Source organism: Eurosta solidaginis, chromosome 2, assembly GCF_040869045.1.
Source record: "Eurosta solidaginis isolate ZX-2024a chromosome 2, ASM4086904v1, whole genome shotgun sequence".
Classification (NCBI taxonomy): domain Eukaryota; kingdom Metazoa; phylum Arthropoda; class Insecta; order Diptera; family Tephritidae; genus Eurosta; species Eurosta solidaginis.
In genome coordinates this window covers 72,661,256-72,688,338 of record NC_090320.1, presented here as the reverse complement: position 1 = coordinate 72,688,338, position 27,083 = coordinate 72,661,256, and the positions used below count along the sequence as shown (strand labels likewise).

Sequence of the window (27,083 nt, the reverse complement as noted above, 5' to 3'; positions counted from 1 at the left end):
CTTGCTCCTTCTTCCATTCAAAAGCTTTATTTTTCCTAGTTAGCTCGTGGAGACTATGGGCTACGCTGGCAAAATTTGGTACAAATCGGCGGTAATATGTGCACAGCCCAAGGAAACTTCTCAATTCATACAGATTCTGTGGTCTTGGCCAATCCTTTACTGCCTCTATCTTTCATTCGCTGTACAGACACCTTCTGTCGTTACCTTGTGGCCCAAATAATTTACTTCCTTTTTAAACAGCGCACACTTTTTGGGACTTAATTTCAGACCAGCGCCAGCTATTCTTTGGAAAACTTCCTCCAAGTTCCTAAGATGTTCATCAAAATTCTTGCCCAATACGATGATGTCGTCCAGGTACACCAAGCATGTTTTCCAATGTAGTCCTTTCAGTACCTGGTCCATGAGTTTCTCAAAAGTAGCTGGTGCATTACAAAGTCCAAAAGGCATCACTGTAAATTGCCAAAGACCATCACCGACACTGAAGGCTGTTTTCTCTCTATCTTCCTCCTTCACCTCCACTTGCCAGTAGCCGCTTTTCAAGTCCAGCGTGGAAAACCATTTCGTACCAGATAGCGAGTCCAGAGTGTCGTCAATTCTTGGCAATGGGTAGCTATCCTTTTTCGTTACGTCATTCAACTTCCGGTAGTCCACGCAAAACCTCATTTTTCCATCCTTCTTCTTTACAAGTACTACCGGTGAGCTCCATGGACTAGCTGATGGTTCGATGACGCCGCTGTCACTCATTTCTTGTATGATTTGACTCACAACTTCGCGCTTCGCCAGTGGAACACTACGTGGAGCTTGACGGATCGGCCTCGCATCTCCAGTGTCAATTTGATGTTTCACAAGATTGGTGCGGCCTGGTTTGGAACCATCCTGGTCAAATATGTTCGCGTATTTTATGAGCAGTTGTATTTGCCTTACTCTGATAGGCTTGCTCTAGTCCATGCGTCCATGCCGTGATATCATTTGAAAGATCAGTATTACTGGATGAAACGTGTTCCTGGAGCTGTTCACAGTTAATAACTATTTCGGCCTCTTGGCATCTTCCCAAAATAGCTCCTTTGGTCAAATTGAATGGTGACTTGAACTCATTAAGTACTCTTACCGGAATACGTCCATCTTGTTTTGTCATAGCCAGGGTTTTTCCTACAAGTATGTTCAGTGCTGATTTATTTGCTGCTTCGACAACCCACAATTTGTTTGTCCCACAATCTCCATCAACCTTTGCTCAGATGACTGCTTCTGATTTTGGTGGTATTTGCTGACTCTCTTCCACCAGCACTCGTTTACTGCTGTAGCCTCTCTCGTAGCAGAAATTAAGTGGCACATCCATGTTCTTATATCGCATCGTCTTGCTTTGCATATCGATTTTGATGCCTTGGTTGATTAAGAAGTCCATTCCAATTATGAATTCATCAACAATACCTGCCACTATAAAATTGTGTAATACCGTGACGTTCCCAATTGCTACTTCACATTCTACTTCTCCAATTACCTGGGTGTCTTCTCCAGTGGCTGTACGCAATATTGCTCCATGCAATGGTCTTATCTTCTTGTTGTCCGCTCGAATGATGGAATGAGATGCACCCGTATCTACAGTCAGTAAACGTCTCTTTCCATCCACATGTCCTCCGACAGTAAGATTGCTCGACCTTCTTCCAATTTGTGAGATAGAGATTATGGGGCATTCAATTGAGGGAGTCAGCTGTCGCCCCTTGCTGTTGACTCGCTTTAGTTTAACGATTGATTTGTCTTGGAGATTTGCTCATCTCCTTCTGCTCTGCGTTTACGACCACCCACATTGTTGGAACTGTTAGGGTTGGTGTTGCAATAACGCGCAATATGCCCTGGCTTTCCACACTTAAAGCATTTGACTGCATCATTATTCTTCTGCTGCGTACCCTTCAATGCTTCCAAAATTGCGTCTACCCAGTCTGGCTTTTCCGCTTCCACGCGATGAGCTTTGTACGCTGGCTTACTCAAAAGTGAGGCTGTTTCCTGAGTCAGTGCATGCGATACCGTTTCAGCAAACGTTAGTTTTGGATTCGCATATGTAGCCCGCTTCGTTTCCACATCTCGTATGCCATTTATGAAACTCTGGATTTTTACCCTTTCAGTGTATTCCACGGGTGCGTCCGCATTTGCAAGATGAGCCAATCTTTCAATATCTGAAGCAAACTCCTGCAATGTCTCATTTGCTTTTTGGTAGCGGTTTTGCAACTTAATTTGGAATATCTGTTTCCTATGCTCGCTTCCGTAACGTCTCTCTAAAGCGCTCATCAATGTTTCGTAGTGGTTCCGCTCGTACTCTGGGATGGTCTGTAAGATTTCCGCGGCAGGCCCTTTCAGTGCCACGAACAGAGCTGCAACTTTATCTTCAGCATTCCATTGGTTCAATGCTGCGGTCTTCTCAAACTGTAGCTTAAAGACCTGAAAAGGAACAGAACCGTCAAAGGATGGTGTCTTTACCTTTGGATTACTCGCTGAAACAGCTGGGCGATTTAGTTGTAACTGTTCCATGCGACCTTTTAAATCATCTACTTCTGCCTGAAATTGAGCCATGTTTTCATCCTACGCTTCCAGTTTTGATGATACCTGTTCCAAAATTTCTGCCGACATTTTAGATATACGTGCCTCTTGCGCTTCCAATTGAGATGACATATATGTCTTTTGGTCTTCCAGTTGAGATGACACTTGCGGCGTCATTTCTGAAATACGTGCCTCCTGTGATTCCAGTTGGGATGCGATATATGTCTTCTGTTATTCGAGCTGTGTTTCCATCTTCGATGTTATGCGTGTCTCCTGCGATTCCAATTGTGATGCCATTTGTGACGACATTTCTGACATTTGCGACGACATTGATGCTACTGTCGATGTTTGTGCAGATATTGCAGCCAATATCATGTTCAAGTCTGTGCTGGTAACCGTCTTCGATGTTTCGTTTTTCTCTTCAATTTTTGTTGTCTCCTCGCCATCAAGATGAAAGACATACTCTTCCACATCAATTCCTTCTGCTTCCGTTGCCTCTCGTAGCCGTGCCTGAAGTTCAAGTTTAACGCCGCTTGTATTCAATCCACGGCTCTCCAACTCCTTCTTTAGTTGCTGGACCTTCAATTCACTGAACTTTGCCATGTCCTTGTTGTCCTCTGGAATTTATTCAACAATTCCTCTTCTGACACCAATTGTAACGAATTTATTTGCAAATCCTCTTATTTGCAATCCTCTGCTAAGTTCGAATCACTAAACTGTTGAATAAATAACTCCAATATTGAATGATGGAAAAATGGCCTTTATTAAAGTACTTCACAATAACACTTATACTTTGCTACTCGCTGGCTTAATAACCAAACTGATTGATAACTCAACTCAAACTGAATTACAGCGCCTCTACATCTGTCGCCTTTTATACTCTTTGGTTTCCTCGTTCGCCTTTTTCTAGAATCTACTAGCATTGTCCATGAGCTCTCAAACTTCTCAGCTATAACTAAAATTGCACAATTTTATACATCTTTTAGGCGCTTCCAGAATCTACTAGTCCAGTAGTGCTCAAACTTCTCAGATATATGCATGTGTTTGCGCATTGACTCTCCGCTGCTCGCATTCGTACATGGTACATATATGTAGACGCAATTATTAATTCGTTTATATAGATACATAAAGATTGAATTATTGATGTGAATGTTTGTAGTTTACGGTCTCTCGCGCACACATAGGCGTATAAGTAAATGCATCTGTGTGTGACATCTCTCGGCTGCCTTATATATGTGTATACATGATTTGATTATTGACGTAAATATTGCTTAGCATGCCTTAGCATCGCTTTGGTGATGGTATAGCTTAGTGATGCTAATATCCGTGATAATATATATAAACAAACAATTGAGAGGAAATTTCCGTTTGAAAAAGTATAGCAAAATCTTTTGTCATTTTTCAATTCGCTAGAATGTCAATACATACATTTAATTTGTTATTTTGATGGAGCAAAATGTGTTTGTTCAGCAAATAAAAATAAACAAAAAATAAGTAAGGGTGTCTAAGTTTGGGTGTAACCGAATATTATATACTCAGCGTGAGTTTGAATTGTACAGTTCATTTCAAATAAATTACTTTTTCGAATTTTGTTACCAGGGCTTTATTTCTTTTTGAGACCCTAGAAATGTTTTGTAATGCTTGATCGGGGCGTGGCACCGTCCATTAAAAAAACATTTCTCCTAATTTCCTCTTAAAATAAAACTTCGTAAGTGAAATATTATTGATACAAAACAAATTTTCGTTAAAAGATATATGTTATTATTCTAGCCTACGACCCTTTTAAACATCTTCTATATAAAAGTGAGCTTAATCCCTCACCGATTTCGTGAATTTTTCTTCGAATCATTCTTTAGATTAAAAGCAACTTCTCTGTCCAATTATGTAATGATAGGCTTGACGGTTTTTGATTTATGATTAATAATATTTGTAAAATTGATTTTATCACAAGTGGGCGGTGCCACGCCCATTAAAATTTTTTATTTTTATTTTTATCAAGACTCTTAATATTAGTCAACGCATCAAATTTCAACATTCTATATGAATTATTTACTAAATAATCAGGTTTTATGTCTTTTCCAAAATGTTATATATGTAAAAAGTGGGCGTGGTTACCATCCGATCATTTTCAATAGCGATGGGACATGAGCGCCATGGAACCCATATACCAAATTTCAATATTTTATTCTCAATATTTACTCAAGTTATCGTGTGCAACGACAGACGGACGGACAGATGGACGGAAGGCTAGACCAATTCCTTTTTTCGTCCGCGTTTTGATATATGGAACTATATTTATCTCGATTCGTTTATGCCGTTACGATCAACCGCTATGTTACCAAAGTTAATACACTATGTGTGCAAAGTACGCTTAGTATAACAAAATTAACCTTGTATAGCTTTAACTTAAATTTAGATGTATTTTTGTTATTTCAAATTCCTTGAATCTTTTTTATTTACCCGACTCATTTGAGTATAAATAGCGGCCGCAAAATTAATCTCGGTGTACTGTATACTTAAAAAGTGGTAGAACAAGTTTTAAACTAAAAATAAAATAAAATTAATCTAGGAAATTATTTCGGGCTGCTCTTTGTCCTGCTAAGCTGTGTTCGTTCACATACAAATGCCCAATTTCGCATTATACGTGGCCGACATATACCTATTGCCCGCATTCTGTAGCAATATTAGATAATAATAATAGATACTATATTTGCGATGGTTCCATACTAAATTTTAAATAGGTGCTTACAACTGCGCATTGCGTAAAATATAAAATTCTACAGGATCTCATCGTTCTAGCTGGTGTAACCGATATACGTCAAATGAACAGTAGCAGAGCGCAACGTCGCAATGTGGAGGATAGACATATTGATCCTGATTATGATTCACGAACAAAATTAATGGATATAGCTATTGTTAAAGTGGATACACCTTTTGAACCGAATGGTGCAGTAAAAATAATACCACTTTGCAATGTTCCATTAATACCGGGCTCATGTATTCAAATTAGTGGATGGGGAACGGAAAGTGCATACAGTGAAATTGGTTCTCCTCTTCTCAAAACTACGCCCGTGCAAATAGCAGACACACAACAATGTAGGAATGTATATACGACACATGCAACAATACCGCAATATCTTGCAGAAACAATCATGTATGCTGGACGTGGTGGAAAAGATATGGGTCAAGGAGGTTCTGGAGCAGCAGGCTTTGTGAAAGGACGACTTTGTGCGGTAGCACAAGGTTTTCCCAGGAGCCCCTATTAACCGGCTTTATATACAAATGTGGAGGGTGTAGAAGTCCACGAAAGTGGGGAAAGCTTCTGACCGCCATTCACCTGGGAATGGCCAGAGTGATTCTTTTGCATGCGGTTCAAGCAGCTCACTACCGCCGGTCGTTTGCGGCCAAGCATCCTCGGATGTTTAGCGGTGAGCTAATGTGAGAAGGCGACAACCTGGCTAGGCCACTCGACATAATCGGTTTAAGGGAACGCCGTGGGAGACCTCATCGGCAGCGTACACCTCTAGGTGCGGCTGCAAGCGGGCGTCTGTCTTGGAGCAAGCGGCTCGCTATATAAACGTGCAAGTAATATTTTCACCCCCGCTGAGCGGGTTGTGCGCTGGGCTTGGGACCCGCCAGGTAAAACCATACTCCAATAAAATATAACAACAAGCCTCGGATAAATACACTCTCTATTGATGACGACCATGGCAAATGTTTGAAGGACAATGAATTGAGGGCATTCACCTGGAACGTCAGCTCTCTCAATGGGATAGGTGCAGATGCCCGGCTGGTTGATGTCCTCGTCAAAGTAAAATCTGACATCACCGCGATCCAAGAAATGCGTTGGACGAAGCAAGGAAGAAAGAAGATCAAAAATTGTGACATCTATTGGAGTGGCCATACGAGTAAGCACAGTTTCGGCGTCGGGTTCGTGGTGGGAGGGAGACTTTGGCGCCAAGTGCTGGCGTTCACGCCTGTAGACGAGCGTCTCGCCGCTATCCGAATAAAAGCAAAATTTTTTAATATATCATTCATCTACGTCCATGCGCCGACAGAGGAGAAAGACGATGAGGTGAAAGACACTTTCTATGAACAATTAGAACGCACATACGATCACTGCCCCCGTCATGATATAAGAGTCGTGCTTGGCGACTATAACGCCAAGGTGGACAAAGAAGGCGTTTTTGGCCCTACAGTCGGAAAGTTCAGCCTACACAATGAAACTTCTCCTAACGGACTGAGGCTGATTGACTTTGCCGGTGCTCGAAACATGGTCATATCCAGCACGAGGTTCATGCATAAAAAGATACATCAAGCTACATGGCTGTCTCCTGATCGAAATTATCGCAATTACATCGATCACGTTGTGATAGACGGACGGCATGCCTCCAGTGTTTTAGATATGCGCACGATCCGAGGACCTAACATCGACTCGGGACATTATCTCGTTGCAGCCAAAATACGCACCCGCCTCAAAGCGGCTAAAACCAAGGAACAAGAAACACAAGGACAGCTAGACGTCCGAAAGCTTCAATCACAACAGACTGCCAATGATTTGGCAACTCGACTCTCACACCTGCTCTCTGAGAGCACAACTCATCCTGAAGGAATACAGGAGCAGTAGGAGCATATCTCCAAAGCACTTCGTACCGCCGCCGAGGAAAAAATTGGTTACCGGCGGCCACGAAAAAACAACTGGTGCGATGAAGAATGCCGCGTTGTAACTGAAAGAAAAGACGCTGCCTACAGGGCTACATTAAAAGCGAGCGCGACAAGAGGAGTGTGTGAACGCTATCGTGAGTTGAAGAGGGAAGCGAGACGCGTTTTCAGAAAGAAAAAAGCAGAAGCATAAAGGCGTGAGTGCGAGGAGCTTCAGCTGCTAGCCACCAGGAATAACGCCCGAAAATTTTACCAAAAAATACGGCAACAGACGGAACGTTTTAAGACCGGGGCAAACTCCGGTAGGAACGAAGACGGCGACCTTGTAACTGATGTCCACAGAGTGCTCAGATTATGAAGGGAATACTTCTCTGCTCTCCTAAATGGAGGCAGCAATTTACCGCGCAGAGATGAAGAAGCCGATCCCGCAATCGATGATAATGGAATATATGTCCCCCCGCCCGATTATGAGGAAGTTAGAATAGCAATAACCAGATTGAAAAACAACAAGGCCGTGGGCGCTGATGGATTGCCTGCGGAGCTATTCAAGTACGGCGGCGAGGAGTTAGTAAGGCGCATGCAGCAACTTCTTAGCAAAATATGGGCGGACGAGTGCATGACCGACGGTTGGAATCTAAGTGTTCTTTGTCGAGTCCACAAGAAGGGGGATACTGCAAAATGCACCAACTATCGTGGAATCAGCCTTCTTAATATCGCATATAAGGTCCTTTCAAGTGTATTGTGCGAAAGATTGAAGCCCATCGTGAACCTGCTGATTGGACCTTATCAGTGCGGCTTCAGACCTGGTAAATCTACCATCGACCAGATTTTCACAATGCGCCAAATCTTGGAAAAAATCCGTGAAAAGAGAATCGACACGCATCACCTCTTCGTCGACATTAAAGCCGCCTTCGACAGCACGAAAAGGAGCTGCCTATATGCCGCTATGTCTGAATTTGGTTCCCCCGCAAAACTTATACGGCTGTGCAAAATGACGTTGAGCAGCACCATCACCTCAGTCAGAATTGGGAAGGACCTCTCCGAGAGTTCGAAACTGAACGAGGTTTCAGACAGGGTAACCCCCTATCGTGCGATTTCTTTAATTTGATGCTGGAGAAAATTATACTAGCTGCATAACTTTACCGCACTGGAACAGTACACTATAAAAGCGTGGAATTACTGGCATATGCTGATGACCTTGATATCATCGGCCTAAACAGTTCTGCTTACTCCAAACTGGAAAAAGAAGCGGTAAAGATGGGTTTGATGGTGAATGAGGACAAAACGAAGTACCTGCTGTCATCGAGAAAAGAGTCAGCGCATACGCGCCTTGGCAACCACGCTATTGTTGGCAGCCATAATTTCGAAATAGTAGAAGACTTCGTTTATTTGGGAACCAGCATCAACACCAGCAACAACATCAGCACTGAAATCCAGCGAAGAATCAATCTTGCCATTAAATGCTACTTTGGACTAGCTAGGCAATTGAAAAGTAAAGTTCTCTCTCGGCGAACGAAAATCATACTATACGAGTCACTTATCGTACCCGTACTGCAATATGGGGCAGAAGCATGGACCATGACAACAGCAGATGAAGCGGCTTTGGGACCCCAGCGTATTAGGGGATCAGAATGTATCCGCGGTAGGTATGCCTGTCGTAAGAGGCGACTAAAATACCAGATTCAAGGGGCTGTGTAGCGCAACCCTTCAGGTTGCCAGCGCAATATATAGCTTCTCCAAACCCAATTGTCAACCTCACCTATCCGCGGCGAATCCTGTTTCACTAACAGACGAGGCTCTGGCGACCCCAAGCTCCTCATGGAACTTGGGGGTGGAGAGGGGGGAATGGCCTGAAGGTTTAATGTGGCCACATAAATCGTTCCCGAGATGGTTGGGCTAGCACCTTAATGGTGCTGTGGTACCGGAGCGTACCGGATCTGTATCCGGCAAAGGACCATCACATCGATAACAATCGGGGAGCAACCTTATCGCTACAACAACAACAACAACAACAAGCGGCTTTGGGAGTGTTCGAGAGAAAAGTTCTTCGAAAGATTTATGGACCTCTACGCGTTGGCGATGGCGAGTACCGAAGAAGATTTAATGATGAGCTGTACGAGCTATACGCAGACATCAACATAGTCCAGCGAATTAAAACGCAGCGGCTGCGCTGGCTAAGCCATGTTATGCGAATGAATGATGATGCTCCGGCCAAGAAAGTATTTCTATCGGAACCCGCCTATGGAAGCAGAGGTAGAGGGCGGCCCCCACTCCGTTGAAAGGACCAGGTGGAAAACGATTTAAACTCCCTTGGTGTGACCAATTGGCGCCGGTTGGCGGAGCGAAGAAGCGACTGGCGCGCCTTGTTGGACGGCCATAACCGTTTAGACGGTTAAGCGCCAATTAAGTAAGTAAGATATACAAATGGATCACACCCAAAAGTTCGAAAATTTATAATAAGGTGGATTTAACTGAAGTGTGTTATTATAAATTGACTGTTGAGTGGAATATCACCCTTATTCGACTGAGCCCCGAAGTTGAGATAGGGAGTTTTCGATGAGATATAGTGATATTCCGCTCTGTAGGCGAAATTATTATATTTTTTTCTTGTATCATATACAAAAAAATTGTTATAACTGTGAGTAAATAAATATGTTTTATTGTATGCTGTGAAAGTGTGACGCATTTAAATGAATTACGTTGTGAGACCTAACTTTGATCACAACTTTATAGTGCCCTCGTGTATGAATAGATCATTGAGTAAGCTAGTGTATTAACGGATCAAACAAGTAAGGGCGTCCAAGTTCGGGTGTACCGAATATTATATACTCAGCGTGAGCTCTTAAAATCAAACTTCGTAAGTGAAATATCATTGATACAATACTATTTTTCACTAAGACATAGCTTACTATTCTAGTCTACGACCTTTTTAAACTTCTATTATATAACCTCGTCTTTAACGGATCCCGTCCATTTTTACTAGAAATATTTCCTGCTATAAGGAAAATATGTGTACCCAATTTTATTACTATATGTTGATTTATCTTCGAGTCATGGCTCCCGAAACATAGGAAATTGCTTAGTCAAAAAAGGGGCAGTGCCACGCCCATTTAAAAAAATTTTAATATTTTCTAACTTTTTGTTATAATTCCATTTAGAAAGTAAAATACCATTAATATTAAGGGCTTTTTCGCAAAGGTATAGCCTTTTATATTCATCTACGATCCTTTTAAAAGTCCTTTATATAAATATGGGTGGTCCTTAACTGATCTCGTAAATTTTTCTAGAAATATTTCCTGCTATAAGGAAAATATATGTTTTATTTTGTTATGTTGATTTTCCCACAGGGTGGATAAATGATGTATACTGGAACGATTTGCCGTAATCCCTTGTCAAATTTGGTTTCGAGACAAACCGGTTTCGGCGTTGTGCCATCATCAGTGTCGATTTTCGTTCGTTCGTTCCAATATATATCAAAATATGTGTACCCATATATGATCCGGTAGTTTTTCTTCGAGTCATAGCTCCCGAAACATAGAAAATTGCTTAGTTATAAAATGGGCGGTGCCACACCCATTTTCAAAAATAAAATTTGAATGTTTTCCTATTTCTTGTTGTAATTTCACTTGGGAAAAGAAATATAATTGATATAAAGCTCCTTTTGCAAAGATATAGCTTATTTTATTCTTCTTCGACCCCTTTTAAAATGTTTTATATAAAAGTGGGCGTGTTAAGGACCGATTTCGTTAATTTTTCATCGAAGCATTCCTTATAGTAAAGGCAAGCAATTTTGTTATGATAGGTTTAACTGTTTTTGATTTATGATTAATAATATTTGTAAAATTGATTTTATCACAAGTGGGCGGTGCCACGCCCATTTTCAAACATGTTTTCAAATTTTTTTCAAGAGTCTCAATATCAGTCCACACATCAAATTTCAACACTCTAGGTGTATTATTAATTAATTAATCAGGTTTTTTGTATTTTCCAAAATGTTATATATATATATTAGAAGACCCGGCAGACGTTGTCCTGCCCTAAATTTGGCCTATCTGCATACATTTTCAAAGGTGGGACACGTGTTTTTTATATATTAAGATAAAAAGTGGGCGAGGTTATCATCCGATTTCACTAATTTGTAATACCAATCTATTCTGGGTCCAGTTAATCCCGTATACGAATTTAGTGAAGCTATCTCATATTCATATTTGCTCAAGTTATCGTGTTAACCGACGGAAAGACGGACGATACTGATGATTTTGATATATAGAAGTCTATATCTATCTCGATTCCTTTGTATCTGTACAGCCAACCGTTATGTAACCAAAGATAATTTACTCTGTGTGGAAAGCACGCTGAGTATAAAAATATAATCGGTTGAAATAAAATATAATTGAGAGCCTACTGAGTCTAGTATACATACATACCTTAGAAGAGTATCATCGTCAGCCAAAACAAGCCATTGTATTTGATTATCCTGCACAAGATTCTCAAACTGCATATTGAATTCATCGATATCGTGCAAAGCTAACTTAAATATTTTACATGTCTTTTCGCAATGCCCGATTTCTGTATTGGGCACACCCGTACTTATTGTTGGAATTTCGGAATCTACATACATATGTACGTACATACAAATGTGTGTATGCACACACCGTGGGGAAAAGATAAATAGGTAAATATTTGTCTTAGAGAAATGCATATGAATATTTAATCATACAATTTACATACATACATACACTACTATAAATTGTACTATACATACCCTATAAAAAATTAAGTGACTAATCTCTAAAGATAGTTACCCGCGATAAATATTTATCGGGTATAATTTGACCATAATGAATAGTTACCCTGAAAGAAAAAGCCAGTAAAATCAATCGAATCACAGGCCAATTCAACCGATATTTTTGTCAATTTATATATACTAGCCTTTACCCGCGGCCCGTCCGCAAGGAGAAAATGAAATATATGGGATATTCCCGTTAGCCTGCTTATCAAGTTATCTGTTTAAACATTTTTTCTGTCTAATGCATTTTATTTTTGTAATTGAGTAAAAAAAAAGATCTAAATGAGCTGATAACCTCATAGGATCCCCAAATGATTCCGAAATTATCCAGAAAAAGTCACGAAATGACCCCGACGATATCGCGGACGGATCCCGAAAACCATCCAGAAATGCCCCGGAAGGGTCTCCAGAAGTTTTCGGAATAGTCCCAAAAAACCCGAAATGCCATCGACACGATTCTAGACTTATCCAGAGAACCATATAGAAATGATCCCTGAAGGGTACCAAAATGATCCCGAAATAGTCCCAGAAAAGTTCCGAAATGACCCTGACGGGCTCCCGGAAGGATCTCGAAAACCATCCAGAAAATATCCAGGAACGGTTCTCAAATTATCCCGACATAGTCCAGAAAAAGTGCCAAAATGACCCCGAGGGGATCCACGACTAATCGCGAAAACTATACAGAAAAGATTTCGGAAGGGTCCCAAAATAGTCCGAAAATTACCCCGATGGGATCCCGCACGTATCTAGAAATGATTCCGGAAGGGTCCCAAAACTATCCCAAAAAAGTAGCAAAAAATCTCGAAGTGACTCCTACGGCATCACGGACGGATCCAGAAATGACCTCGGAAGGATCCCCAAATGATCCCAAAATGGTCCCGAAGTGACCCTGATGGATCCGGCAAACCATCAAGAAATGATGACGGAAAGGTTCCCAAATGACCCCAAATAGTCCCGAAATAACCCTGACGGGATGCCGGACGGATCCCGAAAACCACCCAGGAATGATAGCGAAAGGGTCCCCTAATGATCCCATAATAGTCGAGAAAAAGTCCCGAAATGACCCCGACGGGATCCCGGATGGATCCCGTAAACCATCTAGAAACGATGCCGGAAGGTACCCCAAATGATCCCGAAAAAGTCCTGAAATGACCCCGACTGGATGCCGGACGAATCCCGAAAACCATCTTGAAATGATGCCGGAAGAGACCCCAAATGATCGCGAATTACCCCGACGGAATTCCGGACGGATCCCGTAAACCATTTAGAAATGATGCCGGAAGGTACCCCAAATGATCCCGAAAAAGTCCTGAAATGACCCCGACGGGATCCCGGACGAATCCCGAAAACCATCCTGAAATGATGCCGGAAGAGACCCCAAATGATCGCGAAAAATTCCCGAAATGACCCCGACGGAATTCCGGACGGATCCCGAAAACCATCCAGAAATAATGCCGGTAGGTACCCCCCATGATCCCGAAATGACCCCGTATTAGTCGAGAAAAAGTCCCGAAATAACCTCGACGGGATTCCGGACGGATATCGAAAACCATCCAGAAATGATCCCAAAATAGCCCCGAAATGGCCCCGACGGGATTCCGGACGAATCCCGAGAACCATCTAGAAATGATGCCGGTAGGTACCCCAAATGATCCCGAAATTACCCCGTCCGGATCCCGGACGGATCCCGAAAACTGTCCACAAATGATGCCGGAAGGGTCCTCATATGATCTCCTAATAGTCCCGAAATGACCCTAACGGGATCCCGATACGGATCCCGAAAACCATCCAGAAATGATGCCGGTAGGTACCCCAAATGATCCCGAAATAGTCTCGAAATTACCGCGTCGGGATCCCGAAAACTATTCAGAAATGATGCCGAAAAGGTCCTCAAATGATCCCCTAATAGTCCCGAAATGACCCTGACGGGATACTGGACGGATCCCGAAAACCATTCAGAAATGATGTCGGAAGGGACCCAAAATGACCCCGAAAAAGTCCTGTAATGATCCCGGAAACCATGAAGAATTTATCTCTCCAAGGTACGCAAATGATTCCGAAAATACCCCGACGGGATGCCGGACGGATCCCGAAACCCATTCAGAAATGATGCCGGAAGGGTCCCCAAAATGATCCCTAAATAGTCCCGAAATGATCCCGGAATAGTCGCGAAAACTATACAGAAATGATCCCGGAAGGGTCCCAAAATGATCCCTAAATAGTCCCGGAAAAGTCCCGAATTGAAGGAGGGCGGATGGCGGGAGGAGACGGAGAGCACCACCGATCGTTTTTCCAAAATTATTTAGATCTCGATCTGTATGAGCCAGATACCAAAAATTATTGATTTAGGAGAACATTTATATTGAGTTATAAAAATTTATAGATTTTACACCAGAGGATGAGAGTAGGGGGAGGGGACACGGAGGGTGTCACTGCTCGACTTATTTGACCTATTGAGTTGTACTATTGGTGAAGGTCAGTAAAGGTAAAGTTATAATGTATAATTATATTAAAAAATAATTTTTCGAGGGGATCGTGGGACCCCACCCCCCTTTCCACGTTCGATAAAAATTTCGCTAGTAGACTATTGTCTGCGTCCCAAATTTCATCAAAATCCGTGTAGCCGTTGTGGCGTGATTCAGTCACAAAGACAAAAAAATATAATAACTAAATTTTAATTGTTCCTAGGGGGCCGGGACCTCCCCCCTTTTGAAAAATATATAGCTAGTAGATCCTCCTAGACTATTGGTTATATGTGTGCCAAATTTCATCCAAATATGTCGAGCCGTTCTTGCGTGATTGAGGCACAAAGACAAACGTCTGGACATCCAAACATCCAAACATCCAAACATACAAATATCCAAACTTTCCCATTTATAATATATATTAGATTAGATTAGATATGTGTGTTGAATCAATTTATATAATATATATTTGTTGAATCAGCTTCACATAAGTTATTGTTACCGTTTTAGTAATCAATACTAAAAAAAAAACACAAAATAAATACAAATAAAGAACGATTTTGATGTTGATTATTGCGGATTTTGAGCCCATCATTTTCGGTGTGGTACGCGTAGCACGCTACCATCACACCACGGTGGCCGCCTAGCTCGGCTGTGTTAACTAATGAGAACTGTCACAATATACCAGGGGCTGTTGATATGAAGAGATTTCTGTGGCACGATAGTCATAAGAACAAAGAAGTGAGCACCGTGATAGTAGGTTTCTCTCTAAAATTAGCTGATACATATGTATAATATTGTTACGAATATTAGCAGCACTAAGGGATTCTATCATCTCTAAGCCGATGCTAAGCAGTGACTCAAGTCACATCAATAATTCAATCATTATGACTACACATATGTACGTATACGCAGGGAGAAGCAACGCACAAACACATGCAGATATCTTATCTGAGATATGCAATATAATTGTGGTAGTGTCGCTCACAAACACACGCGCATATGATAGCTATACACGTACATCTGTAGTTATAATTATAACAGATAACCAACTAGTAAATTCTAGAAATGGAAGCGCCTAGAAGATGCAACGAGGAAATCAAAGAGTATAAAAGGCAACCGCGGTAGAGGCGCTGCAAGTAGTTTTGATTAAGACGCTATCTGGCGAGCAATAGCAGTATTATTTATTGTGAAGTACTTTAATAAAGCCATTTTTCCATTATTCAATATTGGAGTTATTTATTCAACAGTTTAGTGATTCGAACTTAGAAGAAGGTCGCAAATAAGAGGATTTGCAGTAAATTCGTTACAATTGGTGTCAGAAGAGGAATTGTTGAATAAATTCCAGAGGACAACAAGGACATGGCGAAGTTCAGTGAATTGAAGATCCAGAAATTGAAGAAGGAGTTGGAGAGCCGTGGATTGAATAAAACCGGCAATAAGCTCGCACTTCAGGCAAGACTACGAGAGGCAATGGAAGCAGAAGGAAGATACAACAACAAAAATTGAAGAGAAAAACGAAACATCGCAGACAGTTACCAGCACAGACTTTAACATGTTATTGGCTGCAATAACTGCTCAAACATCGACAGTGGCATCCCAGCTGGAATCACAGTCGACACAGATTACATCCAATATGGAAAATCAACTGGAAGAAGAGAAGACATATATAGCATCCCAACTGGAATCACAGGAGGCATGTATTTCAGAAATGACGTCGCAAGTGTCATCTCAACTGGAAGACCAAAAGACATATATGGTATCTCAATTGGAAGCGCTAGAGGCACGTATATCCGAAATGTCGGCAGAAATTTTTGGACAGGTATCATCAAAACTGGAAGCGTAGGATGAAAACATGGCTCAATTTCAGGCAGAAGTAGATGATTTAAAAGGTCGTATGGAGCAGTTACAACTAAATCGCCCAGCTGTTTCAGCAAGCAATCCAAAGGTAAAAACACCATCCTTTGACGGTTCTGTTCCTTTCCAGGTATTTAAGATTCAGTTTGAGAAGACCGCAGCAGTGAACAACTGGAGTGCAGAAGATAAAGTTGCTGAACTATTCGTGGCATTGAAAGGATCTGCTGCTGAAATCCTGCAGACTATTCCCGAGGGAGAGCGGAACAACTACGAAACATGGATGAGCGCTCTAGAGAGGCGATACGGAAGCGAACACAGGAAGCAGATACACCAAATAGAGTTGCAAAACCGCTACCAAAAAGCTAATGAGACTTTGCAGGGGTTTTCGTCAGATGTCGAAAGGCTTGCACATTTGGCGAATGCCGACGCACCCGTGGAATACACCGAAAGGGTAAAAATTCAGAGCTTTATAAATGGCATACGGGACGTCGAAACGAAGCGAGCCACATACGCAAACCCAAAGCCAACATTTGCAGAAACGGTATCGCATGCATTGACTCAGGAAACTGCCTCACTATTGAGTAAACCAGCATACAAAGCTCATCGTGTGGAAGTGGAAAGACCAGATTGCGTAGGCACAATTTTGGAAGCACTGAAGGGATCACAACAGAAAAATGCCGGAGTTATTAAATGTTTCAAGTGCGGCAAACCAGGCATATTGCACGACATTGCAGCACCGGTCCCAATAGCTCCAACAATGTGGGTGGCCGTAAACGCAGAGCTGAAGGAGATGAGCAAATCTCCAAGTCCACTCAATCGTTAAACTAAAGCGAGTCAGCCGCAAGGGGCGACAGCTGGCTCCCTCAATTGAATGCCCCATAATCTCTATCTCACAAATTGGAAGAAGGCCAAACAATCTTACTGTCGGAGGACATGTGGATGGAAAGGAACGTTTACTGACTGTAGATACGAGTGCATCTCATTCCATCATTCGAGCGGATTTAGTCAAGAAGAAAATAAGACCTTTGCATGGAGCAAGATTATGTACAGCCTCCGGAGAAGACACCACGGTTCTAGGAGAAGTATCATGTGACTTCGTAATTGGGAACGTCACGGTAATACACAATTTTATAGTGGCAGAGATTGTTGATGAAATCATAATTGGAGTGGACTTCTTAATCCACCAAGGCATCAATATCGACATGCAAAGTAAGACGATGAGATATAAGAATATGGATGTGCCACTTAATTTCGGCAACGAGAGAGGCTACAGCAGTAAACGAGTGCTGGTGGAAGAGAGTCAACAAATACCACCAAAATCAGAAGCAGTCATCTGGGCAAAGGTTGATGGAGATTGTGGGACAAACAAATTGTGGGTTGTCGAAGCATCAAACAAATCAACACCGAACATACTTGTAGGAAAAACCCTGGCTATAACAAAACAAGATGGACGTATTCCGGTAAGTGTACTCAAAGAGTTCAAGTCACCACTCAAACTGACAAAAGGAGCTATATTGGGAAGATGCCAAGAGGTTGAAGTAGTTATTAACTGTGAACAGCTCCAGGAACACGTTTCAACTAGCAATACTTATCTTTCAAATGACATCGCGGTACGAACAGAGGGGCTAGATCAAGATTATCAGAGAAAGGCGAAGCAACTGCTCCTAAAGTACGCAAACATATTTGACCAGGATGGTTCCAAACCAGGCCGCACCAATGTTGTGAAACATCAAATTGACACTGGGGACGCGAGGCCGATACGTCAAGCTCCACGTAGTGTTCCACTGGCGAAGCGGAAGTTGTGAGTCAAATTATATAAGAAATGAGCCACAGCGGCGTCATCGAACCATCAGCCAGTCCCTGGAGCTCACCGGTAGTAATTGTAAAGAAGAAGGATGGGAAAATGAGGTTTGGCGTGGACTACCGGAAGTTGAATGACGTTACGAAAAAGGATATATTGACGACACTCTGGACTCGCTCTCTGGTACGAAATGGTTTTCTACACTGGACATGAAAAGCGGCTACTGGGAAGTGGAGGCGAAGGAGGAAGACAAGGACAAACCAGCCTTCAGCGTCGGAGATGATCTTTGGCAATTTACAGTAATGCCCTTTGGACTATGTAATGCACCAGCTACTTTCGAGAGACTCATGGATCTGGTATTGAAAGGACTACACTGGAAAACATGCTTGGTGTACCTGGACGACATCATCGTATTGGGCAAGAACTTTGATGAACATCTTAAAAACTTAGAGGAAGTTTTCCAGAGAATAGCTAGCGCTGTTCTGAAGTTAAGTCCCAAAAAGTGTGCGCTGTTTAAAAAGGAAGTCAATTATTTGTGTCACTAGGTAATGACAGAGGGCATCTGGACTGCGAACGAAATGATAAGGCTGTAAAGGATTGGCCAAGACCACAGAACCTACATGAATTGAGTAGTTTCCATGGGCTGTGCACATATTACCGCCGATTTGTACCAAATTTTTCTAGCGTAGCCCATAGCCTCCATGAGCTTACAAGAAAAAATAAAGCTTTTGAATGGAAGAAGGAGCAAGAAGTGGCTTTCCAAACATTGAAGGAACTGTTGTGCACTGCCCCAATGTTAGCATATCCGATTCCAGGAGCAACATTTATTCTAGATACAGATGCGAGCGGATATGCTATAGGAGGCGTTTTATCACAACTGGTCGACGGACAGGAGAAGGTAGTTGCATATTACAGCCGTTCGATTGGAAAACCAGAGAGGAACTACTGCGTTACGCGGAGAGAGCTGTTGGCATTGGTAGAGTGCATTAAACATTTTCACAAATATCTCTACGGCCAGCGATTCCGTGTCAGGACAGATCACGCAGCGTTGAAACGGCTTCTGCAATTCCGTAATCTGGAAGGACAATTGGCACGGTGGATCGAGCGACTACAAAGCTATGACTTTTCCATTGAGCATCGAAAAGGTACTACCCATGGAAATGCTAATGCAATATCACGAAGACCATGTAGTTTGGAATGCAAGCACTGTTCAAAGGCCGAGGCTAAACCGGCTAATGACTATAACATGTACAGATGAATGGGACAATGAACAGCTAAGGAAGTGTCAGCTAGAAGATACAGATCTGTCACATGTTATGCAAGGGCTCGAACGGAACGAAAGACCAAACAGAGAAGAGATGTCAGCACAGAGTCCCATTGCGAAGTCATATTGGGCACAGTGGAACAGTGTAGAATTAATATCCGGTTGCCTTCATCGAGTATGGGAGAGTGAGGATGGTAAATGCAAGAGGAAACTGATAGTTGTTCCCAGAAAGAGGATTCCTGACGTGCTCAGCGACTGCATAATGGTCCAAGTGGAGGTCATCTTGGAATCACGAAGACGCTCGAAAAAAATAAGCAGAGATTCTATTGCGTTGGTTGCCGTCAATCGGTCACCGAGTGGATTGCGAACTGCGAGGTTTGCAGTAGAGCGAAAGGGCCCAAAACCCGAAGTCATGGCCAGATGAAGCAATATAACTCAGTTGCGCCATTTGAAAGGATCGCTATGGATGTCGCAGGTCCATTTCCTACTAGCAACTGCGGAAACAAATATGTACTGGTGGTTATGCATTATTTCAGCAAATGGTCAGAGGTATACCCAATCCCAAATCAAGAGGCGGAAACAGTAGCAGAAGTGTTTATAAACAATTGGGTTGCAAGTTATGGGATACCAATGGAGTTACATTCTGACCAAGGCAGGAAATGTGTAAATCATTGAGCAATCGAAAAACACGGACAACTGCATTGCATCCTCAGTCCGATGGTATGGTGGAACGTTGCAATAGAACCTTGGAGGAGCATTTAAGGAAAGTAGTAGACAAATACCATAAGGAGTGGGATAGGCGCATACCATTATTCTTGATGGCCTACCGATCGGCAGTACATGAGACAACGGGCCAAACTCCCGCAAAGGTAATTTTTGCAATGACCTTCGACTGCCAGCTGATTTGAAGTATGGGATAGATGCCGATGCGGAGAGAAATGTCAAGAAATGCACTGGTGTCTTGGAAGAAGAGCTGAGAGAGATACACGATCTGGTAAGGCAACGAGCAAAGATTTTGAGTGACAAGATGAAAGCGAGGTACGATAAAGCAATTAATTCGGAAGGGTTTCAGGAAGGAGATTTGGTGCTGTTATACAACCCACAACGAAAAAAAGTTTTGTCCCCGAAATTGCAGTGTAATTGGGAAGGCCCATACAAAGTTGTAAAACGGATCAACGATGTAGTGTACCGCATAAAAACCATTGGGAAACCACGAACCAAAATGAAAGTGGTTCATTTGGAAAGGCTGGCAGCATTTAGATCGAGAGATTTGTCTGATCGGGACAGTCAGACTTAGGTGAAGGGCAGTGTCACGAATATTAGCAGTACTAAGGGATTCTATCATCTCTAAGCCGATGCTAAGTAGTGATTCAAGTCACATCAATAATTCAATCATTATGACTACACATATGTACGTATACGCAGGGAGAAGCAACCAAACACAAGAGAATGAAATGGCGTTCAATCCATTTGTAGGAAGGAAGCTAGCTCGCTCTCCAGAAGGGCGTGGCCCATCGGCTGGGGGCCTTAACATTTCGTCGCAAGTGGTAACGAAACTCAAAGGAGCGGAGGCCGAAAGCAAGCAAGGAGCGTTGTCGCCGGGTGCTACACCGAAGCTTTGCAAAAAGAACTCCGACAGCAAGGCTCAAACGGGCACACCATTATTAAGTGAGCTAATGAAACAGGCGTCAGCTGCGTTAAATCAGCAAAACCCCCCTGGAGAAAAAAAGATGACCAAGCTAGGCAAGGCGATTGAGGACTTGATGCAGTTCTTCATAGGGCGTAATAATATACACGCGGAAATCAAGCGCTTGGCCTCCGTAATAAAAGTGCTGTACATCGAGTCGGCCCTAGAGGTAAAGAATTTAGAACATAAATTGCGTGCAAGCGAATGCGCCAAGGATAGAAGTCCATCACCCCCAGGAAAGCGACCGAGGAATAATTCGTACTCGACCAAGGAGAACAACGGGGAAAAACCCACTACTACACTAAAAGATGTCTTACCAGGGCACGTGGGTGGTCACAAACGACGGCAAGAAACGCAAGAGAAGACGGAGCGGAAAGAGGAAACTGCAGCCCAAAAGACGGGAGAGTGGCAGTTAGCCAAAAAGAAGAGCAAGAAAAAATCACTTAAGGCTAGGCCGGATGCAATCATCATTTCCAAGGCGGGGGATGCGACGTACGCCGACATATTGCGTAAAGTGAGAAGATGCGACGAATTAAATCCCTGGGTGATGACGTCAAAACGATTAGAAGAACGGCGAAAGGAGAGCTGTTACTAGAGCTCAAAAAATCGCAAGATGGGAAAACAAGCGCGTACCAAGCAGAAATTGAAGCGGTACTAAAGGACTCGGCTAAAGTTATAACAAAGTCCCAAATGGTCACGCTACAGTGCAGAGATCTCGATGAGATTACTACGCCCGAGGAGATTTGCAACGCCCTCCACCAGCAATGCAACATCAAACTTCCAGATGTGGCTGCCATAAAAAGCATACGCACAGGGTACAGTGGCACGAAGTCGGCACTTATAAGCCTTACAGCGGATGATGCCAAGGCGGTTCTTAATACGCAAAGAATCCGGGTAGGATGGGTTTCCTGCCGAATTAAAGAGCTCAAGCAAGAAAAACACTGTTATAGGTGCTGGGGCTACGGGCATATAGCTCAGAAATGTAAGGGGACTGTAGATAGGTCTAGCCTATGCAGGAAATGCGGCCAGGAAGGTCATAAGGCTGCAAGTTGCGAAAACGCACCGAAATGCGCGCTATGTGGGGGACAACATTCAGCAGGCAGTTTTAAATGCCCACAACGAGAGGGCAGCAAAATGACTGTCTCATGAGGGTATTGCAGCTCAATTTAAACCATTGCGAGGCAGCCCAAGAGCTATTATCCCAAACAGTCTATGAAGGAGGATATGACATAGTGGTACTCTCTGAATAATACAAAAATCGCCAGGAGCAGGATTGGCTCTCAGATTCAGCAGGGAAAGCCTCAATTTGGGCACCAGGGAAATTTCTCCCACAGGAAATTATCACGCCAACGGTAGCAGGATTCACGTGGGCAAAAATCAACGGTATATACGCCTTCATTTGCTATGCCCCTCCGAGCATGACCATCGCCGAGTTCGCAGACATGATATACGGGATCACCATTGAAGCACGAGGTAAACACCCGCTTTTAGTGTGTGGAGACTTCAATGCATGGTCATCTGTGTGGGGAAGTAGACGAACCAACGAAAGAGGGAGAGTTCTCCTCCAAAGCCTTACTTCTTTGAGGCTAGAACTCCTAAATGAACCAGGGATATATACCTTCGATACAGGTACCAGACGATCCATTATAGATCTCACCTTCGCTAGCAGCGAAATAGCAAGACGAGCAAAATGGTCCATAAGCAACGTCTACACACACAGCGACCATAAAGCTATTAGCGTAGAGCTGCTCGAAACTCCACGAACGGTAGCAGCAAGACATCGACAAAGTAGGAAATGGAAACAGCACCTTTTCGACCCACAAATATTTGACATTATCTGGAAGGACGCCATAGTACGAGAATCGCATGGGGAAGACCAGTCGGTTCAAATCACTAAGTTGCTATGTATGGCATGTGATGCTGCCATGCCCAGAAGTCGCGGAAAAGCACAGCGCACTCCAATATATTTGTGGGATGACGAAATTGCGGAAGAGCGTAGAAAATGCCACAAAGTACGAAGAATAGCGCAGAGGGCACGCTCATCACCACGATATGCAGAGCTACACAGCACCTATGTCGCACAAAGAAAGGCACTTAAAAATGCCATAAAAAAGAGCAAGAAGTTATGCTTCAGGGACCTGCTGGATAATGTCGACCTAGGTCCTTGGGGATCAGCCTACAGAACTGTGATGGCCAAAGTTAAAGGACCGATATCACAGCAACCTACGTGCCCGATACTGATGAATATTATTGTTGAAACACTTTTCCCGGCGCAAGATCGCTGGACTTATCCAAGCGGGGATCTAGAAAGTACGGAAATTCCGCAAATTACAGAGCAAGAGGTGCTGGACACTGCAAAAAGAGTTGCTGATAACAAATCCCCAGGACCCGATGAAGTACCAAACATAGCCCTTAAAGCCGCGATTACAACTAGGGCTACATTATTTACTGATCTTTTTAAACGACAAAGACTTGTCCTATTGCTGAAACGTGGTAAACAGCCGGACCAACCATCCTCATATAGGCCACTTTGTATGCTGGATTCCCTAGGGAAGATTTTCGAGCGTATAATTAGTGAGCGCCTACAGCTGAGTCTAGAAAGACCAGGTGGCTTATCGAATAGTCAATATGGATTTCGCAAATCAAGATCCACCGTAGATGCAATACAAACAGTCGTCAATATAGCTAGAGAAGCTATCTCTGGAGGCCAAAATAAAAGGAAGTTCTGTGCACTGATTATGTTGGACATCAAGAATGCTTTTAACACTGCGAACTGGATGCAGATAATGGCAGCGCTGCAAAGCTTCGGCACTCCAGCTTACTTACGCAGAATTATAGGCAGCTATCTTAAAGACAGAGTACTTCTTTTTGACACGAATCAAGGAGCTAAAGAGTACAAAATCACAGGAGGCGTCCCACAGGGATCTGTTCTCGGTCCAACGCTTTGGAATGTAATGTATGACGGGGTGCTAAAGATTGATCTACCAGAAAACACGCAAATTGTGGGATATGCTGATGATATTGCAGTGGTAGTAGTGGCCAAGAAACTGGACCTGCTTCAAGCATTATGTAATGACGCCGTAGCAAGAATAAAGGAATGGCTGACCAATACAGGACTGGAGTTGGCTAGCCAAAAGACGGAAGTGGTATTAGTAAGCTCCAAACGGTCGGCGAACGAGTTAGTCTTAACTGTCGGGGATCATCAAATCACCTCAAAGGATTCCTTAAAATACTTAGGAGTGCACATTGACTCTAAGTTAACTTTCAAAGAGCACTTCAGAGCGGTGGGGGAGAAAATTACCAAAGTTAATGGATCACTTATGCGAATAATGCCTAACATTGGTGGTCCGAGCGAAGCTATACGTCAGCTATTGTCCACAGTAACCAGCTCAATAATACTATACGCAGCACCAGTGTGGTATGGATCTAAACAGACCCATCAAAAATATATATTAGCAGCGTACCGACTTGCTTCTTTAAGAATAGCAAGTGCTTATCGGACGGTGTCCGATGACGCGATCCTGGTTCTAACCCGGAAAATCCCAGTGGACTTACTGGCAAGCGAAATGACCGATCTGTATAACACTAATATCGAGCGACCATCTGAAGAAGACAAGAAAAGAGCAAGGACACAAACAATAGCTAAATGGCAAGAACGGTGGGAGGCCGCGAGTAAAGGGCGTTGGACTTTCACACTAGTTTGGAACGTAGCTCAATGGAATGAGCGGAAGCACGGCGAACTGAACTACCATCTCACGCAGATAATGAGTGGACATCGCGGTTTCAAAGAGTATTTATGGAAGCGTAGGATAGAGGAAGATCCTCATTGCCCAATGTGTACCACAGAGTTAGAAAACGCAGAACACGTCATGTTCTACTGCCCCCGTTTCCACGAAGAAAGACTCACCTTGCATGGAGTCTTTGGGGAGGAACCTACCACGAGAAATTTAGTTTCACATATGTGCAGCAGGAAATAATGCTGGACTGCAGTGAGCAAAATGGCATTTATAGTAATGACACGCCTGATGGATGCTGAGAGGGAGCGCAGAGAAATGCGCATGCGAAGCAGTGGCGATTAAATGGACACTCAGAGCAAATAGCGGGAACCTGGACGCAGGGACAACAGTAGGCTCTAAAAAAATGAGAAATATGGAACGCCACCCTGAAGTAATGCGAAAGTGGTGCTGGGGTAGTCTACGGACACACGGTTGCTGCGACGGCAGCAATTATGGTGCATTAGGAATTTTTCAGCCTCCCCGCAAAAAAAAAAAAAAAAAAAAAAAAGCAACGCACAAACACATGCAGATATCAATATAATTGTGGAAGTGTCGCTCACAAACGCACGCGCATATGATAGCTATACACGTACATCTGTAGTTATAATTATAACAGATAACCAACTAGTAAATTCTAGAAATGGAAGCGCCTAGAAGATGCAACGAGGAAATCAAATAGTATAAAAGGCAACCACGGTAGAGGCGCTGCAAGCAGTTTTGATTAAGACGCTATCTGGCGAGCAATAGCAATATTATTTATTGTGAAGTACTTTAATAAAGGCCATTTTTCCATTATTCAATATTGGAGTTATTTATTCAACAGTTTAGTGATTCGAACTTAGAAGAAGGTTGCAAATAAGAGGATTTGCAGTAAATTCGTTACAATATTGACAGTTGTACACTGTTGAAATGACCAATGAAATGAGATCATTTAACATTAAAACTAAGTTAAATTGATTGAGAATATGGTATTTATACAGTTTTATTTAGCTTGAATCTGTGTAGCGGCCGGCCGAACAGAATTTTGTAGTTGAAATTTAAGTAATTCTCGATAAGCTACAAGATGGGAACTTGGAACAAAGTTCAGAACCCGATGACAATGCAATAATAAGAACAGAAAGCTCCGATAGGTGGCGCATGGCTCGAAAATTTTCAAAAAAATCGTATTTGTGGTCCGATTTGGCTCATATTTGGTACACATATTACATATAGAAATAAAAATCGCTTTATGGCTCATATTTGGAACAAATATTACATACAGTCCGGTGGAAGTGACATCAAAATATTTTAGAGTTCGAGGAGGGACAAGCATTCGGGACGCTGAGTCGGGTAAAGTCTTTGGAAGGATTATGTATTCTGGACTTAAATTGTAAAAAATTGTCAGGAAAGAGTCCTTGTAATAATGAGTCACTAAATGAACTAAATAGAATGAGAAATAATAGGCAATTAAATAAGGACTAAAGACTTGTTGAAACAACTTATTTCATTACTTGTTATATTGACAAAAACCTCGCTTGAACTAAGCATAATGCGATCAATTTTATGAAAATTTAAGTCAAGAACAACAAACCTGACTTGTTGATTTAACTAGCTCCATTTCTTTCGGTGTAAGAGAAGTATTCATTTTTTACTAACATACGAAAAGTTAGCGAAGCGCAAATTTTTGTTGGGTGTTTTTAATTTTTTATTACACTGGATTTCGAGTAAATTGAATCAATAAAAATGATTTACAGTAGGGCTCTTATTAACAATCGATTATTCAGCTAATCGACTAGGTCCGCAATGATTTTTCTTTTTTTTAAATCACGGTGATTTCGGACGTATTTTTGCGCGCTGAATGCGAATCTGAAGTTGAAAAGTGCTTATCACGTCATAATTTTGAGAAAAGTGGCGGTATAGATAGTGTTTTAGGGTTTTTTTTTACCCCTAGTTTTCTCTGAAATCTGACATGCTGGAGACTTGAATTGGTGCACAATTTAAACCTTGGTTCCTCCACTACAAAAACTATGCAGAACGCTTCTTGTAAGGGTTCTATTTGAAGCAATACTAAATTACACGTATTTTTAAGGAGAACGGTAGATCGAGGGACACTAGCGCCGTCTGACGTGAAAAAATAGCCATCATTCAACTTTTGTTGCAAGCAAAGCATAAGAAGAATTTGACATGTGTTTTGGCTATGAGTGCTTTCACACTTTGCAAGTGAAGTTATTTTTCCCACTCGTTGGTAATTTTATAACATTTGCAACAGTT

The 27,083-nt window shown here is 42.5% G+C and overlaps 1 protein-coding gene across 11 annotated transcripts in view; it reads right to left on the bottom strand.

The window, feature by feature from the left end:
* LOC137242194 (beta-1,3-glucosyltransferase) overlaps positions 1-27,083 on the bottom strand; it is a 220,829-nt gene that overhangs the window by 158,187 nt on the left and 35,559 nt on the right. For all 11 annotated transcript variants that reach the window (XR_010950118.1, XM_067769563.1, XM_067769561.1 and 8 more), the window contains exon 7: positions 11,622-11,805. Coding sequence is in view for 10 of the 11 variants with exons in the window: in XM_067769563.1 (XP_067625664.1) it covers positions 11,622-11,805 (184 nt within the window). In the remaining variant the exon portion in view is untranslated. The remainder of the gene's footprint in view (positions 1-11,621; positions 11,806-27,083) is intronic.